Here is a 19280-nt window from a genome sequence, read left to right on the forward strand (position 1 = left end):
TCACCTCTCGAAGGAAGACTAAAAGAAGTGAGGCAACTGACTCAAAGTCATTGAGCAGGAGACACCAGAGCCAATATGACTTCCTGGGCTCACCCCCTCCCACTCCACCTATATGAGGGCAAGGTGAAGCCAAGAACAGTGGGTATGCATGGCTGCCCTCAGACAGGAAGGTTAGACCAGACTCTGGCTGTAATGGCTAGCCTGAGACTGAAGAAGTGGCAAGGGATGACCTACTTCCTTGATTTTATCGCTGACAGATTCTGTTACTATCCTGGGCTCTAAGTTATTTTTACCTAATAGAATTCAACCCTCTCATTATGAAACAATATTCGATGTAAAATATTTAAAGTGCTTAAGTTTGAAAGTTAAAATGTATCAACCATTACTACATTAAGTCTCTCTTAAGTCTCTTAAGTTTTTCTATGCAAATCCTTAAAAATCCTGGGCTGAGGTCTGTGGAAGTACAGCCAGTGAGCATGGGACTGTGAGCTCATCTTCACATACGAAAAACAAAGAGGCCTAGCAAGCGCAAGGCCCTGGGTTCAGTCCCCAGCTCCGAGAAAAAAAAAAAAAACAAAAAACCAAAAACAAAAACAAAGAGGGAAAAGCGGGAAGGGTGTCTAGTTACCTTTCTACCGCTTTGAAGAGACACCATGGCCAGGCCACTTGTAAAGGAAAGCATTTAATCTGGGGCTTACAGTTTCAGAAGTTAGAGTCCATGACTGTCACGTCAGGGAGCACGGCAGCAGGCAGGCAGGCGTGGTGCTGAAGTAGTACATAAGAGCTCATATCTTGAGATCCAAGCCAGAAACAAAGAGGACAAAGCTAGCTGGGAAGGAGGGAGCTTTTGAAACTTCAAAGCACTCCCCAGCAACATGCCTGCTCCAACAAAGCCACTCCCACTGATTCTCTTTTGTACTTGGACTGAGCTCACCTTCCCTAGACTTGGGATATTTTCTGCTGTTTGTCCTAACTTATATTCTACGCTTCTGGCATGGCCTTCCTCTCTGGCTATGCCCACTTTGTAGACACGGCCTTTTCAGTGTTCCTTGCACGTGTTTAAGATCTTATTCGAGTTCTTGAGTGATACACTAAGTCCTTTCTCTTGTCTTTCAGCCCTGATGTTCTGCCTGCCCACGGTCCACTCTATCAGTTGGGCTTTCCAATGTACTGGTCATCTGCCTCCCTAACTTTGTTTTCAGTATCATTTCAGTTTGCTTTCCCAGTACTGCTCTTTATATTTTCATTCTGCACTCACTTCCTTGTCTCGCTCATCTTTGTCTCCTTGACTTCACTCTTCAATTCCTTGAAGTGTTTCATCATACTTCTGAGTTCTTTAGAAATTCATCTAAGTCACAGTCACTGGGGGATTTGATTCAAGGATTGTGCATTTTAGATGAAATGTGTTGTGGGAGTCAGGGCATTTGTGCTCTAAAGTTTTATTGTGTGTGGGTCAGAGGACAGCCTTCAGGACTCAGTTCTTTCTTTATCCCTGGGATCTGGGGATTAAGCTCAGGCTGTCAGATTAGTGGCAAACATTTACTTGCTGAGCCATTGTGTAAACCTTCATTCTACTTGTGTTTGGGATTGGAATCAGGAATTAGATTACTGGCTAAACTTTTATTTTGTCACCTTTCCTAAGGAAAAACTAGGTGGTAATAGGAGTTGAAGTATTGCTTTTGTTACTCTAGTGTTCAGAGTATGAGGCTCCATTAGCACTCCTCCTCCATTAGCAGAACTTTCTGCAACAACAAACAGTCAATATGTAGGGATAAACCCTCTATGAAAATAGTCAACTAAAAGTTATCGCCCTCTGAAAAAAACTACAAACAAACCCCACAAAAACAGACAAATCATACCCCCCCACACACACACACGAGCAAAAACTCCTCCCCAAATAATCATCCCTTAAATTCTAATCTGACATGTTAATACTGTGGGGATTTGTATGTCAATATGGACATGAGTAAAAAGAAAAGTAAAAAGACTCTGCCTGTCCCCCACTCCCCCAGCAAGATCAGTACTGGGATGATGGAAAGTAGAGGAGAGAATAGAAGGGGAAAAAAGCTGGTGGGAGGGAGCATGAGGGAGGTTTAGCAAAGGTAGACTGGTATGAGGAGAAAATACACTCTGAGATAACAGTTCCATCCCAGGAAGTCAAGACACAGAGACCCAGTGAATCCAGCCAGATTGTGTTCTGGTAAAAGCAAAGATTAAGGAGAAATATGAGGAAGGGAGAGGGAGAGGGAGAGGGAGAGGGAGGGAGAGGGGGAGGGAGAGGGGCAGAAGGGGAGAGGGAGGGGGAGAGGGAGAGGAGGGAAGGAGAGAGAAAGGAACCTGGAGCAGGTCTCCTACATTACACCAAGAGGGAGACTACAGGTAGAGACAGACAGATCATGGAGACCTACTGGCCTAGTTGTGAATTCCCTCGAGTCTCTTGCCTTCCTTTTTGGACTTCTTCCCACTCTTCTGCTAGTTACTGTTCCTCTCTCCCAGCTTCCCTCGGCGTGATAGTGATGTCTCGAGAGGGTGGTCAAATCTCTGTGATTCCCTTCAGGTTCTGAGTGCAAGTGCTGACCACACTTCTAAGCAGCTCTTGCCAGTGTCCTGTGTGCTGCTCGGAATCTGTGCAAATTCCCACACATACTTAAGTTCCTACCAAAGGCTTTCAGCCGGCCGAGTACTGTGCAGATCTGATTTTAAAGTTTTCTTTCCCAGTCTCACAGGATTCTACTTGACAGGTTTTATTCTAGAGTACCATGGCACTTGGCTCTTGGGTGGCCAAACTACCACAACAGAACTCTTCTGCTCTGTAGAGCGGCCAAAACCCAGCAAGGAGAGAGGGGTTTTCTGGGCTTCTCCATCTAACTGCCCCGTGTTTTCTTGAGTGTTTATAGAGTGCCTAGGACATTTTTAAGACTGTGCCTGAGTGTCACCTGCCATGTTCCTGAGGGAAAATGTTTTTACTCTTCAAGGCAGTTTCACTCTGTCACATGGGCTGTCACGGCCCCCAGAACACTAAGAAGTTGTTCTGGGTTTGGACTTCTCAGCTTGTCGGCTCCCCTGGAAGCACAAAGCCCTACTAGGCAAGCATTCTGCCCCTGAGCAATAGCCTCGACCTGACTTTGTTATTTCACCGTTTGTTTCAGGTTTTTGTTCATACTCTCCTTTGGTTCCTTCAACACACATTTAAGATATTATTCTAAAGCCCGTATTTCTTATATAAAAAAAGACATGAAAATAGAAAAGGAACTTCATGGGAAGAGAGGCATGAAACAGAATGATAGGGAAGGACTAAAACGTATTATATACATGTATGAAACTGCCAAAGAATAAAATGAAACATGGCTGCTAGGTAGTGCTGGCCACACCTTTGATCTAGCACTCAGGAGGCAGAGGCAGGGGGAATCTCTGTAAATCTGAGGCCAGCCTGCTCTACAGAATGAGTTCCTGAACAGTCAAAACTACACAGAGAAACCCTGTATTGAAAACCTGATTGACTACTTAATTAAAATAAATAAAATGAATATTACTTTAAAAAAAAAGAAGACTCTTGTTTTTCTACAGAGATAGGCCATGTTCTCCTTTTGTCTGGGTAAAAGTACCTATCTGTCCTAGTCTTTAAAGACTTGCCCTGTGCTGGAGAAGACACAGGGCTTGGTGGGAGCCTTGACTCACTGTGAGATGGCGTTTTTTAAGGTCTTCTCAGATCTCTTTGTGCATGCTCTTACCAGTGCCCATGTGTAAGTTTTTCCTGATTTCCACACGTACTACTTTATGTATGTGAGTACACTGTCACTGTCTGCAGACGCACCAGAAGAGGGCGTCAGATCCCATTACAGATGGTTGTGAGCCACCATGTGGTTGCTGGGAATTGAACTCAGGACCTCTGGAAGAGCAGTCAGTGCTCTTAACCGCTGAGCCATCTCTCCAGCCCTTTAAACACACTACTTTAAATGTATTCACCTCCCTTCTGAAAGACTCCCTCAGGCAGCAGCTCTCTACCTCCCTAATTATATGACCCTTTAACACAGTTCCCCACATTGTGTGACCTTCAATCATAAAATTATTTTCATTGTACATCATAACTGTAATTTTGCTACTAAACTGTAATATATAGTTTTGAAGACAGAGGTTTGCCAAAGGAGTCACAATCAAGAGAGGGCGGGTGGGGGGGGGGGCAGTGTGTTTAAGATAGGATTTCTCTGTTGTAGCCTTGGCTGTCCTAGAGCGAGCTCTGTAGCCCAGGCTGGCCTCAACCTCAGAGCCCTGCCTATGTCTACCTCCAGAGTGCTGGGATTAGAGGTGTGTACCACTCCCCTGCCCCAGACACCTGCAGAACAGCTTTCAGAACAGCTGCAGCCGCTCTGCACAGTGCCTTCCTACCTGCCACATTGCATCATCAGGAGAGACCAACGTCTGTGTCTCAGAAGCCCTATCCAGCTAGGGACACTGCACACAAGGCTGGAGGTAGACACTAGGACCAAGTGGAGTAAACACAAATAAAAACAATGTTGAGCTGGGCATGCTGGTGCACACCTTTAATCCCAGCACTGGGGAAGCAGAGGCAGAGGGATCTCTGAGAGTCCAGGGCTAGCCTGGTATACATAGCCCATTCCTCCCTACATAAATACCTTGTTTCAACATGCATGCACACATACACGTATGCATCCTAGTGCAAACTTAAAAGAGTCAGATCAGATCAGAAAGGCTAGCCTTTCCATCCTCTTGCCTCTATCTTCCCAGTGTTGGGACTCCAGGCATGTGCAACCATACCTAGTTCATACAATGCTAGGCTCAAACAAAGTCTACCGACTCAGCTGAGCTCCCAGCCCTTCCCGTTCTGTTTGTTTTAGACAAGGTCTTGCTATGTAGTCCAGGAGAGCTATGAACTGGCATTGCTGCTTCAGCTTTCTAAGAGCGGAGACCAGGCATGTAACCATCCCAGCAGCTGAACATAGCTGTGATGGTTTGCACATGCTTGGCCCAGGGAGTGGCACTATCAGAAGGTGTGGCCTTGTAGGAGGAAGTGTGTCACTGTGGGGGTGGGCTTGGAGACCCTCCTCCTAGATGCCTGGGGGTGCTCAGTCTGTTCCTGGCTTCCTTTAGGTGAAGATTTAGAACTCAGCTCCTCCTGCACCATGCCTGCCTGGATGCTGCCATACTCCTGCCTTGATGATGATGGACTGAACCTCTGAACCTGTAAGCCAGTCCCAATTAAATGCTGTCCTTTATAAAACTTACACTGGTCATGGTGTCTGTTCACAGCAGTAAGACCCTAACTAAGACAATGGCTTTGTCCTAACTAGGTGTCTTCTTGGTAGATGCAGACTTCCGATCTTTCCCAGAGAGGCTACAGAGTGCCTTTGTCCAGCCTCTGGTTGCATTGGAATGTTTCTGTGGCAGAGTGAGAACTTAGAATTTCCTAGATTGCCATTTTGTTAAGTCAGAATATACATGTGCGTGCGTGCGTGCGTATGTGTGTGTACACGCACGTGCACGTGCGCGCGCGCGCGCGCGCGCGCACACACACACACACACACACACACACGTACACACACACAGCTTTTTTATTTTGATACAGGTTTTCTCTGTGTAACCCTGGCTGTCCTGACCTCAAACTCAGAGATCCACCCACCTGCTTCTGCCTCCCAAGTGCTGGGATTAAAACCATGTGCCACCGCTGTCTGGCCAGAGTACATTTTGAAGTTCTCGTTTACTCCTTGAGTTAACAGTGCTGGTTGTCTCCACTGTAAGATTACTGCATGCTACGCTTTTTTCTAAGGACCTCAATGTTCCATATATCCTGTTATCCAACAGAAATCCTGGATTTAACCACTATTTCACATGCTGCAGTTACCTCAGTTAATCATGCTCTGACTCTCCTGGCTTAGAATCCTGGGTTAAGTCTGTTGAGCATCCATAGAGTCCAGACGTACCGATTGTTCTTCATGGGTAAAAGGAACGTGGTTTAGGTAAGGCAGACTGTGGGCTCTTGAATGAGGCATAGCTTTTTAGCTGGGAACTTTCCGTGATGGCTATTCCTGTGACACACCTGTTTATCTCCAGATAAGTCTCTTCTATCTCTTCTGAGGTAATCCTTCTCGATTCTTCCTTATCTATGTGTGCCCAAGTAGCTTCAAATTCCAACAGAAAGAGAACGCAGCCAGCTCTTCTTTGACAAGTAAAAAGGACCAGATGAATCTCGGCTTGCAGCCTCTTTATAGGCTTGGCCACTGGTGCCTTCAATTCTAGATGTGCACTGCAGCTACTAATTGCTACATATTGTAGACTTCCCTCACATCTTCATCCCAAATAGTCCTTTCAGGTACCTGTCTCTTACCTGTGTGCCGTGAACTCGCTGTTACTACTGGATTGCACAGGACTAGAAAATACACCTATGATGTTTTGGTGGGAGGAGTCAGCCGTGCAGAGGGCAGAAAGAAGGGTGTAGTACCGAGACTCTCACCTGTCACCTCTCAGTTTTCAGGGACCCACAGGGCAAAGTGCAGTCCTTATTGCTCTTTTCAGGAGGTCCATGCTGTGGCTGCTGTTGGGGTAAGTCAGCCCACACTCTGCTCCTACTCACGTGCTTTAAAAACTACAGGCTCATGTTTATAGCTTCAACACTTAGACCTCAGGCAGGAGGATCTCGTGAGCCTAAAAGTTTGAAACCAGTCTGAGCAGCATAACTTTGTTTCCTCAGACAACAATGGCAGTCTACCCCAGCGTCCAGAGAATGAAAGCTATAAGCACAAGTGAGATAGAACACTGAACAGAGGCTCACCTGATGAGCTCAACTCACGCTGCCTGTTCCTCCCACTGGCTGTCCCTGACCCCACCCAGGAGGGAGCCAGAGCCAGAGTAACTTTGGAGGAGCCGACTGCCACTGAGCCATGACTGTGCAGCTCCTGAGCCATGACTCCTGTGCAGCCCTGAGCCATGACTCCTGTGCAGCCCTGAGCCATGACTCCTGTGCAGCCCTGAGCCATGACTCCTGTGCAGCTCCTGAGCCATGACTCCTGTGCAGCCCTGAGCCATGACTCCTGTGCAGCTCCTGAGTCATGACTCCTGTGCAGCCCTGAGCCATGACTCCTGTGCAGCCCTGAGCCATGACTCCTGTGCAGCCCCTGAGCCACGACTCCTGTGCAGCCCTGAGCCATGACTCCTGTGCAGCTCCTGAGCCACGACTCCTGTGCAGCTCCTGAGCCACGACTCCTGTGCAGCTCCTGAGCCATGACTCCTGTGCAGCCCTGAGCCATGACTCCTGTGCAGCCCTGAGCCATGACTCCTGTGCAGCCCTGAGCCATGACTCCTGTGCAGCCCTGAGCCATGACTCCTGTGCAGCCCTGAGCCATGACTCCTGTGCAGCTCCTGAGCCATGACTCCTGTGCAGCCCTGAGCCATGACTCCTGTGCAGCTCCTGAGCCATGACTCCTGTGCAGCCCCTGAGCCATGACTCCTGTGCAGCCCTGAGCCATGACTCCTCTGCTTCCTTCAGCTTACCTCATCGGCTACAGCACAGAAGGACCCACACCTACACTCCACTGGCTGCAGTTTTCTGTCAACTTGTTCTTGCCTACTGACATAAATGTTGACACTTATACCCAATACCATTCTCTGTCATTGGCACAAAATATCTTATCATGTGATCATGTGTGCTGTTTCCTAAGATGTTAGTACAAGAATGCTAAAAGCATGTCTCCAAAGTTCTCCCAAATAAGAATCCATGATCACGAGACGGTCTGACATGGAAGACAGACCTGTTTTCTAAAGCAGGCAGATCAACTTACCCTCCTTACTCAAACAACAGCAGAGCCCCAAGCGATCACAGCCCCAGCACCTAGTTTGGCAGTCAACTTAATTTCTGCCACCCTCAGGTGTTAGGCGACATCTACCCAGTCTTTAGAGTGCTGGCTCATCTAACTCTGCCTACTGTGACTGTGACTTCTCTGAGAAGTAGCTAGGCCTCAACTGTGGCCTTTAGAGCGCTGGCTCGTCTAACTCTGCCTACTGTAACTGTGACTTCTCTGAGAAGTAGCTAGGCCTCAACTGTGGCCTTTGGCACAGACTCTCACTGGGACCTGGCGGTTGCTGATTTGACCAATAAATCCTAGGGGTCTGCCCATATCTGACCCTCACACGTGCCGGGATAACAGCCTCAGACCACAGTATGGGGCTCAGGACTCAGCTCTCATGCTTGGATGGCAAGCACCTCACCAACTAGTCCCCGCCTGGCTTCCATTCTCCGTTTAGAGCTAATATCTTCATCTTTTATTAGTGTCCTTTTGTTTGTTTGTTTGTTTTTCAAGACAGGGTTTCTCTGCGTAACCCTGGCTGTCCTAGAATTCACTCTAAACTAGGATGGCCTCGAACTCAGAGATCTGCCTGCTTCTGCCTCCCAAGTGCTAGGATAAAAGGTGTAAGCCGCCACTGCCCAGCTTTTACTAGAGTCTTTTAAAAAAGGGAAGATATTTTTAACCTCTTATCAGAGTTGATAATCACTTAGACTGCCTTTAAATTTTTTTCTTTACCCTAAACTGTTATTTTCTATGTGTTATGAGTTAGGGATCCAATTTCATTTTTCCCCCAGCTGTCACAGGCCCATAATACAACTCTGCCTCTGCTGTGTGGCATATGTCTTGCGTCTTTCTGTAGACAATAAAATTTTCTCTCTTACACGCTATTTGGTGCCTCCCTAAAACAACTCTGAAGTAAAGGTAGTTTCTTATAGCCACAGCTCTTTACTCCTTCAGAATGGGCTAAAGAGATGCCCCCTCACATCTTAGAACTGAAGTCCCATTTCCACAGAGCCTTCTGGAGGAACACAACGTTGTTTACTATATAGAGAGAAAAGACTCCCCAAGTGGGAAACAAAGCCACAGAGGAGTCGAGTGGACACCTCTGCCTTTGTTTCACCTCCACAGCCAACCCTGAATGCTGTTGGAAGCTAACATCAGAGGTGCTCTTAGCTCTAAGGCAGCTGGCAATCATAGCAAAAAACTGTGCTCCAGTCAAAGCTGACGCTCTCACGTGATGCCAGGGAGAGCGAGTCTTGCCTTCCCTTGTCCGCACCTCCTGGAGTCAAAGGATACACTAAAGGCTGCTGGCAGGGTTCGGAGAAGCGAGTGTAGTCCTCCAGTTTCTGAAAGACCAGAGCCCAAAAGGCCACAGTGCACTAAGAATGTCCCCCATTTCTACTTTGAAAGCCCGTGAAGCCGGGCACATTCTTTCTGTAATGGCAACACTGGGAGAAGAGTGGGCTCGGCTTCCATCCTAGGCTTTAGGCCAGCTCGGGCTACATTATTTGTCTCAAAACAAACAGTACCAAGGCGAAGGCTGCAATGGCTCCTCTCAGGCTGCACTCACTCTCTTTGTTTCTGTAACGTTCTATCCGTATGCACTGTTTAGACATGGCTTTGGAGGGTAGGGCAATGAAATCATCTAATGTGGCCGATTCAAGAAAAATCTCATGTTCATACACAAAAGTGGCTGAGAACGGCTGGGGCTTTCCATTGGCTCATTTATACACTGTGCAGGAAGAGCGCAGCTTTTAGAGCACAGGGGTTACACACTCTCTCTCTCTCTCTCTCTCTCTCTCTCTCTCTCTCTCTCTCTCTCTCTCTCTCTCATACACACATACACACACACACTCACACACACAATAAATCTAGGGAAAAAGAGATACACCTCTAGCAGCCAGCCCTGGAGGTGAGTAGAAAGTTAAAGGGGAATACAGTAGAGAAGACTAATCACTAGATACTGACTTAGTGAGTCAAGCACTTAAGCACTGCTGTACTGCGGACTTGCAAAGGCATGACTTCACTTGTCTCCTGAACAGAATGATCAGAGAAGCTGACGTGATAGGCTATCGCTCTTAACTGCCTGCTGTCCTCTAGACCTCTGTGCAACGTTGTTTGCATGCTTGTCCATCTTGGGGTTTCAGAGAATAAACGAAGTGCAAACTGGGCCTGCATGGGTGACATCTGCTCTCATCCACGCTCACTGGTGTCAGAGTGCTTTTTCTACAAAGATTTCCACAAGAGAGTCACAACTATCATTAAGTCCAGGCCTTCCATAAAGTCCTCTGCACTCTCTTGTCAAGAAAGACATAACTCTGTCAGGTGGGCAAGATGACTCTGTAGAATAATTACTTAAAACAACACACTGGTGTACTTAAATAATCTTTGCTATGTAAACCTATCGGCCCAAGCTAAGCCAGATTTGCAGCCTCCTGTCTTTGTTTAAAGTATCCAAGTGTAGCCTGGGGCTGGGACTCAATGAGATTTAAGGATGCCGGTGTTTGTAGAATGCATAAGCCTGAGGTGTATGAGCTAAAGGAATCTTCAGTTGGGAGTTGATTGTTATTCAGGCATTAGACCAGCCGCTCAGGGGCTTAAGTAAAGAGTGTCCCTTCACCTCTAAGGGTGTGGAGTAATTTCTCACCGAGAAAACAAATTATTTCTATTACATGACATGCCTTCTGCTGACAGGCTTCCTCAAAATCCTGAAAGATCCAGAATCAGTGTGCTCATGTGCTCATCAATATCAACCATGCCACACAGTATGACCACGCGTATGTGATGCTGGCCCTCCCACCTATCACAGGGACCGATGGGTGGATGAATGCTAGTATTCGTGGTGCCTTAAATTCATCAGGATACTGAGGTGGAAACCAGTGGATATTCAACAACATCAAACTTTTGTGGCTCTCCATGCCTTCAGGCCCTGAGAAAACCCAAGTGCCATGTTACTAGAGAATGCCTTCCCAGGCAAGGGAAGTAAGGGCAGTGCTGGCTGACAGTTTACACTTGTCCAGCCTCAGCAGGCACCAATACCCAGAGCCAGTGAGCACACACGCGCTCCCTCTCAAGGTTCTTTGAGAACAGGGCTAATAGCACCCCATATCCCCAGTGCTGTTAACTCATGAGTTCTAGATCAGTCCGTGTCCAACACTTACTTTTACAAAGCGAAGAGTGGGTCAGCACACACTACCCTTCCATGTGTACAGAGCATAGGACTGCCTGGTCACATCCCTCCCTGTGGGAGACTATGGCCAAGAGACAGGTGGATCCACACACTTACCTGGACAGTCTGCTTCATCACTCTTATCCTCACACGTTGGCCAGCCGTCACACTGCCAGGGGAGGGGTATGCACTGGATGATACCACTGTGACATGCAAACTGCCCGGGGTGGCACCGAAGTTCTGTGAACAAAGGGTAACAGGCTGTTGAGGAAGTGGCACAGAAGCAGAAACCTAGAAGGGAAGTGCTTGGTCCACACCACCGTAGGGGTGTAGTAGTCTGGGAGCTGAGTAGGACTGCTTCCTCAGCAGGGTCTGAGCATGCTCCAAAATAGAGACAAGAGGTTATAACCTTTTATCAGAATATACAGAATATTTAAATGGTGTGCCAAAACAAGGCGAAGGACAGGACCATCCCTAGTCAAGGGACTCTGGAACACCTTTCTGAAAAGGTGGAGCTTGACCGGTTTCCTAGAAAGGCGGCACTCCCATATGTTCTGTGTGGTGTGACAACAACAATGGTTCCCGAAAATAAGGGCTTATAAGACATGTTGAGGTGACATGTAAACAGATGGGACCACTCAAGAAACTGGAAACCCAGCTGTCAGAGGTTGCAGGCTGAGATTCCTGACTTTTATGGGCACATTGCAGGAAGCCAGGTTACTAAGGCAGTAACATGAGAAGATGTGCTAAGGTAGGTGGCAGTGGTTTCTGACATGATAAAAGTGCTAAACAAACCCAGCAAAACACAGGCTTCAAGAATAGGTAGCAACCGACACTGGAGCCAAGTGCCCAATTCTTCCCTTCTTGTTGACTTTCCCTTTATTCTCCCCTCATGCCCTTTTCCTTTGGAGACGGGCTCTCACTATGTGGCCCAGGTACACACCAGCACACCAGCGGCTGCCTGTGCTGGGCTTGGAGCCCAGGCCTTGCGCACAGAGGGCAAGCCCTCTCCCTGAGCTTGGCCGCGAGCCTGTCTGACTTTCCATACACTGTGTATTTGTTATGTGGATTGTGTGTTCTTCTCAGGTGCTATCCACCTTCTTTTTTGAAACAGTTTCTCATTGGCCTGAGATGGCTGTTTAGGGTAAGGCTAGCCAGCAAGTCCCAGGGCGGCCTGTTTCTGCCTCCCCAAGCACCCAAGACAGTAAGTATGCACTAAGGGTGCTCAGGATTGAACCCAGGCCCTCGTGTTTACATAGAAACACTTTACTGATTGAGATATCTCCTAGACCACAATGCTGTTTTATAGAGAATGTCTCCAAGATTAGGAACTGGACTTAAGGCTTCATCTTTTGACAAAGAATATGAGGAGCAGTGTGGTGGCTGAGTGGGTCAAGTGGCCTGCAGGCAAGTCTGGTGACTGAGTTCAATCCCTGGAGCCCACACGGTAGGAGGAGAGAACTGACTCCTGCAAGTCATTCCCTGACCTCCACATGCACCACGGCATGCATGCACCCACACCCACACCAAAAGTTTAAATGTAATAAAGTTTTCCCTTTAAAAGGGTGTGTGTGTGTGTGTGTGTGTGTGTGTGTGTGTGTGTGTGTGTTGGAAAGATGACTTACTGGTTAAGAGCACTGTCTGTTCTTCTAGAGGACCTGGGTTTGATTCCCACATAAAGCCTCACACATGCCCTCCTGTCTAGGGAATGGATCAAAAGAAGGGTGCACCTCCAGCTGGGGTGCAGAGCTTACACCGCGGTGGTTAATCCTTTTTATTGCGTGTGTGGGTATGTGGCCATGGATCATTTGCATGCAGCATCCTGGAGGCCAGAAGAGGCCAGAAGAGGTCATTGGATCCCTGGAACTGGAGTTATGGATGGTTGTAGCCATTGTATGGGTGCTGGGAATTGAACCTGGGTCCTTTCCAAGAATAACAAGTGCTCTTAACCACTGCAACATCTCTCTAGTCCTGTTAACTTTGTTTCTTTTAATTTAAATTTTATTTTATTAATGAACACAGGTGTTTTGGATGCCTGTATGTCTGTGCTGTCCATGCCTGCATGATGCCTTTGTGGAGGCCAGAAGAAGGTGCTGACCTCCCTGAAACTGTTGCCAGTTACCATTCTGGTGCTAGGAATCAAACCCAGGGTCTTCTGAGAGAGCAGCTAGCACTCTGAACTACTGAGCCACTTCTGCCCCCCTCAAATTAAAAAAAAAAAAAAAAAAAAAAAAAAAATCTTAAAAATAAAATAAAATTAGAACAGTGTAAAGAAGCAGAGAGGATGACCCCCAGACAGACCAAACCTGCACGCCGCTGTATACCCGTGTTCAGTGCCACTGCCATGCCCAAAAGACAGGCTGAAGGTGCTCTTAACCACTAAGCTGTCTCTCCAGCCCAAGAAATCTTCTTTAGCAAGCAAAAATTAAATATGAAGAATAACTCTTTAATTTTATGAAAACCATAACAAATCCACAAATCTAAGAAATCCAATGAGCCTTCAACACTAGAAACAGAAGAAAATGACTTCAAGTCACATGACAATTGAACTGGTTAAGAACTAAGAAAGCTGGGGCTGGAGAGATGGCTCAGCAGTTAAGAGCACTGTTCCTCCAGAGGTCCTGAGTTCAATTCCCAGCAACCACATGGTGGCTCATGACCATCTGAAATGGAATCCGATGCCCTCTTCTGATGTGTCTGAAGAGAGTGACAGTGTATTCACATACATCAAATGAATAAATAAATCTTAAAACATAAAAGATTATTCTATAAAAAAAAAGAAAGCCAGGCTTTCTTGTATAGGGTTTTATTTGTTTTTGTTTTTTTGTTGTTTTGTTTCAAGACAGGGTTTCTCTGTGCAGCCCTGGCTGTCCTAGAACTCTCTGTAGACCAGGCTGGCCTCCAACTCAAAAGATCCACTGCCTCTGCCTTCTGAGTGCCAGGTGCTGGGATGAATGGCACCACTGCCTGGTCACATTGCTCATTAGAAGTAATATAAATTGGCAGGCAATAGCTTTTTTAATTTTGAAAGGAAAAAGTTGTCCTAATTACAGTGATAAAATTCCATAACCAAAAGACACTTAGGAAAATGTATCCACACACAAATGTGCACACAAGGAGCACACCACACACATCAAGACCTCCTGTTCTCTCATGGGGTGCTTCCTAGGTGGTGGGCTGGGCCTTTCCAGCCACTGGCCATCAGAAACTAAATTATGTAGACAATGAACTCAAGCTTCGTACTTTTGTGTGGCCACAGAAGTTGCTGCTGCTGCTCTGGGTGAAAAGTGGAAGGATTATGAGGTCTCAGTCCCCATCAGTGATTGGAAGAACAAGGCTTCCCCATGAATCAAGGTGTCCTGACCCATAGCAGTGTGTCTGCTGCTGACTGAGAGGCATTCGTGTCCTAGACTAAGGAGAACTGGAGAGAGGAAGACAAGCCTCTTCACAGATGCAGTGTGGACACCAACTGGAGTGTTTTCAACTTGGTTACTGTTTAGAAAGAAGAGAGGAGGGGTTGGGGATTTAGCTCAGTGGTAGAGTGCTTGCTTAGCAAGTGCAAGGCCCTGTTGGTCCCCAGCTCCAAAAAAAAAAGAAAAAAAAAAAAGAAAAAAAAAAAAAAAAAAAAAAGAAAGAAAGAAAGAAAGAAAGAAAGAAGAGGAGACTCTTGGACTGCTACACGACTATGTCCTAGTGACTGGGGACCAGGAGCTAGCAGCATCTGAAAGTCTTCTCATCTCTGTCTACCAGTGTTGTCAGGAAGCCCTTAAGCAAAGGTGGGGAGACCAGGACCAAAGCACCCAGTGTGTTACTCCACACTCCTGCAATACAAACACACTAAGACAGACGAGGGAGCAAAGGAAGCTAAACATTCTAGCTAAGAGAATGAGAAAAGCCAGGGGAAATGCAGGAGCAGACTGCCACGAGACATGATAGGCTACCCTTGCTGAGAGCTTCTGCTTCTGAAGACTTGCATTATTTATAACTGCATGTGTCTGTTTATCTGTGTGGGTAAATGAATCCAACTGGCACCAGAACTTCCGGCACCATAGGCAGTTGGGCACTGTGCTGGGAATCGAACTTGGGTCCTTTGCAAGAGTAATACATGTTCTTAACCTCTGAGCCATCTCTCCAACTGGGGACTGTCTACTTCTAAGTCTGAGTCCCCAAAGATTAGTGTTTAAAAGTACAAAAGTTGGGTGAAATGGATCAGACCTTTAATCTTAGCACTTAGGAAGCAAGCAAGCAAATTTCTGTGAGTTTGAGGCCAGCTTGGTTCACATAGTAAGTTCCAGGATATTTAAGGGACACAGTCAGACCTCATCCCAGAAAACACCCTCCCCAAACAAACAAAAGAGCAATAAATAATCAGACCCTTGGGGGTAGGGGGAAGAGGCTCCTCAACGCTTACATCTGCCTCACCTGGACAAGCTGAGCTTGGCTCACAGTTCCTACCTCAGCTCCAGAGCAGGGACCAGGTTAGTCACAGTGCCAGGGCTGACTGACTGCCTACCTGCTGAAAACTGTATTTAATGAGGAATGAGAGTCTCTTCTGGTCTCAAGTATCTATCCGTAAGCATTAAGTCAGGTACCTAAAATACTCCATTCTTCCTAGCCATTCTAGGCATTCCAGATTTTTTTGGTTAAAAAGTAATTTCTAAACTAAAATCAGAAAGGAAAAAAAATTAGCTGAGACCTTTGGGAAATGGTCTTCCCGTGAAGTTTTCTTTCCAAACATCCCCATCATTTCCTTTCAGTGCAACTGTTTCTGCTTTGTGGTCAGCATGCCTGCTGGGCAAACAGTCCCTTACACACCCACACACACCCAGCTTTATTTGCTGCTCACTACTTAGCACTTGGGGGTGAGGGAGGTTGTTCTGTTTTCTCACTTTCGAATGCAAACTCCTCCTAGCAAAGGGTCCTGAGGCTCCAACACTAGTTGGAAACTGCCTGTGTAGACTATTAACGCCTGGATGGGCAACTCTGTCAGACATTGGGAGTTGATGTTGAAGCATGACCACCTCAAGCTGTGTGTGCACCTGATGCAGGATGAACACCAGGGAAGATTGGGACCCTTCCTCAGTTCAGAGAAAGGAGCCTCTTCCTCCTACAAACTGGCTAAAACTGCTCCTTTAAACTTTTATTTAAAGAAAAAAAATGTTGTGGGGAGCAGATAGCTCTCAGCAGGGTCCTTTGTTTGCCTCATCCTGGCCTCCCTTCTCTGGCTTAACTGGACCTTAAGTTTCAAAACACACCCTCTTCGTAGAACCCTGCCCTCCTCCCCAGTGGGGTTTGTCGGATCTCTTACCCCAGTCTGTCAGTAAGTAGGCTTGTGTCCTTATCTCCTTTAGCAGGCATCAGTACACTCTTAGAGGTGGGCACGAATTCCCACCTCTGTTGGGTTAACACCAAGTATCTGATGAACTGTGTTGCTCCAACACCTTCCTATAAGCATTTGTGGATGACCGAGTGTTGAGAAGGAAGGTTCCTTCCTGAACCCCTCTGAAGGAGAGAGGCTGTGCTGGGAGCACCTGAACAGGCGAGTTCCTCACTAGCACATGGGAATCCAGGCTTCTAACAGTGTAAGGAGTGTCTGGCCTTAGCCAGGAGAGTGGGCTGCTGAGGTATGCAAGTGAATTCCAGCATCTGGAGTCTGCATCACTCACCAGACATACACTCAGGAGAACTGAGAGCAGAGACTCTAACAGGTAGTTGTGTACCAAAGTCCACATCAGCACTTATTATGGAAGCCACTCACATTCATCAGTGGAGGATGAAGAGGAAATCCACAGTTTCTGATCCGTACAATGAGGAAACTGCAGGAATATGTAGAGGTGTTGGCTATATAATAATCTATATAATAATATGGATGTACTGTATGCCACTGAACCACGTGCTGGCATAGGCCCCACAGTTAAGGGCTGAAAAGATGGCTTAGTATGTAAAGCATGAAGGACCTGGGTTCAAGTCCCTAGAACCCTTATAAAAGCTGCCTGTGATATGGTGTTTCTGTAACCCCAGTGCTCCTACAGCAAAACAAGAGGCAGGCAGAAATATGAGACTCCCTTGAAGTTAGGCAGGTATAATGGAGACCCTATCTCAAACAAGGTAGAGGGCTAGGACAGATACCTAGGTGGTCCTGTGACCTGCACGTGCATGTCCATACTCATATAAACTACATAGTCACACACATGCACAGACACATGCAAAACCTAACACAGTTAAGGATGGGAATGTAGCTAAGGCAGAGTCATTCCCAGAATTTACAAGGAAGGCCCCTGGGTTTAACAGGACAGCAAAAGGGGCTGGGGACTTAGCTCAGTGGTAGAGCGCCACCTAGGAAGCGCAAGGCCCTGGGTTCGGTCCCCAGCTCGAAAAAAAAAAAAAAAAAAAGAACCAAAAAAAACAGGACAGCAAAAGTGAAAATAATTAAAACAGTTAAGGAGCTGAAAAGATTGAGAGCAGGCTTTGCACAGGCTCTCAATGGGTACCAGACGTTTCGAGGGAAAAAGTATTTTTTCCAGGACCACACTCCAAACCACAGCAGAGCAGAAAGGATCTGAAAGGATCTCTGATATGATAAATGTCATATGATGTATATTGTACCACATTTTTTTAAGTCTTTAAGAAGAGAGATCTCCAGCACTTACCTCATAACTTCAAGAGTAATGACATCGTATCATGAAGGCTCCAGAAACACTAATGTTCGTGTGGTAAGATGAGCGGCAGACGGTACTCTGAAGTGAGCAATTTTCCTTCTGGATCCTGACAGTCAGGGATATCATAGTGGCCCCTGGGTATTTGGAGATTACTGATAATACAATGTGCTGTGGGTGTGAACTGAGAGTTTTTGTAGTTTGTCTCTGTCTTAGCAATAAGATTCTTTTTCTAGAATCGCCTTCTCTGTCAGCAAGATTTGGCCTCGTTTTAAATTATGTAAATTGAGTTGTCTCAAAGGCCTGTAGGAAAATTTAGAATACTTTCTAAATCATTTGAATGAATTTCTCTTCAATATTTGCCCACAAAGTCCATTAGCACAAGTACACGTCACATTCACATCACAAAGGACATTAATTTCTAGCAAAGAAATTGCCCAAGACAATGAGGACAGTGGAGAAGTGGTCATGCACAGCTTGTGCCGCAAGACCAGGAAGTGCCCTGTGCAGGCCTGCCATTTACCCATCATCCCGCTCTAGACTGAGCTAGCAGCTGCGTCCTAGCAGGCTTTGCACAGGCTCTCAACCTATACCAGAAGCGTCTAGAAAAAAAGGTATTTTTTCTAGGACCACACTCCAAACCAGCGACAAGCAGAAAGGATCTGAAAGGATCTCTAGAAGACTCCTCCCTTTCCATTTGGCCACACTATTCTAGTTTTTCCTTTGGACACCATCAAGAAGAGACACAAACCACTGTTAACAATAGATAGCTAACATACAGAACAGATCCCATCCTGAGGTAAGTGAAGAAGGACCCAAATAAGGACTCAGACAGAGGCCAGCATCTAAGCCACCGACACTGCCTACGGCAATCCTACAATCAGCACTGCAGCCTGGACAAGAAGTAATCAGTAGCTAAATGGTACAATAAAGAGGGCCCATCCATGTGCAGCACAGAGGACTGAGCCTAGCTGCTTCATAAAATATGGTCTGGCTTCAAGGCCTGCAGCTGCCAATGAAGGGGAAAATGTATCAGAGTGCTTGTCCAACACATGCCAGGGAAGACAGAGCCAAGAAGGGAGGACAACCATGACCAGACCTTTGTAATGTTTACAAAACTTCCCACGACCTTCAAAAGTACCATTTGTGCTTTCATAAGAGCCAAGGGACATTTACACCCTTTCCTCAAGAATCCCACCATCTTCTTAGGCTGATCTGGCAGTCTCCGAAACTCTGTAACCACGTAGCTCTTGTCTGGTCACTGCCATGTACAATTACCTGGCCCTACAGCTCCCTGGGATGGTATATGAGGAGATCAGTAGAGAAAGAGGCACCAGAAACCCATCTAAGACTAGCTCAGCTCCAGACTACTATCTTGTCAGGCCACATTCCTTGTTCTGAGTTGCATGGAGGTAACCATTCCTGGCAGTCCTGAGGGCTGAGAAGAACTCACTCAAGCACTGCTCCTTACTCAAGTCCCAAGTGGTCTGCTGCTAGCAATGACCTTGAAGAGGTGAATGCTCTGAAAAGGTCCCCTAAGCAAAGGGGAATCAGAGCCTAGGGTTTTGCAGAGCATAGCTCACTGCTGGGTCTTTCCAGTAAAGCCCTGGTCAGGGTGGCCAGTTCCCAACTGAACCTGAAGCCGAATAAATTCAG

General features: G+C 46.7%; 1 protein-coding gene across 2 annotated transcripts in view; it reads right to left on the reverse strand.

Annotated features, from left to right (window-relative positions):
- Positions 1 to 19280, reverse strand: part of Dgcr2 (DiGeorge syndrome critical region gene 2) — a 50241-nt gene that overhangs the window by 19261 nt on the left and 11700 nt on the right. For both annotated transcript variants that reach the window (XM_032899885.1, XM_032899884.1), the window contains exon 2: positions 11086 to 11208. In XM_032899885.1, the coding sequence (XP_032755776.1) occupies positions 11086 to 11208 (123 nt within the window). The remainder of the gene's footprint in view (positions 1 to 11085; positions 11209 to 19280) is intronic.

Source organism: Rattus rattus, chromosome 4 (genome assembly GCF_011064425.1).
Source record: "Rattus rattus isolate New Zealand chromosome 4, Rrattus_CSIRO_v1, whole genome shotgun sequence".
NCBI classification, from domain to species: domain Eukaryota; kingdom Metazoa; phylum Chordata; class Mammalia; order Rodentia; family Muridae; genus Rattus; species Rattus rattus.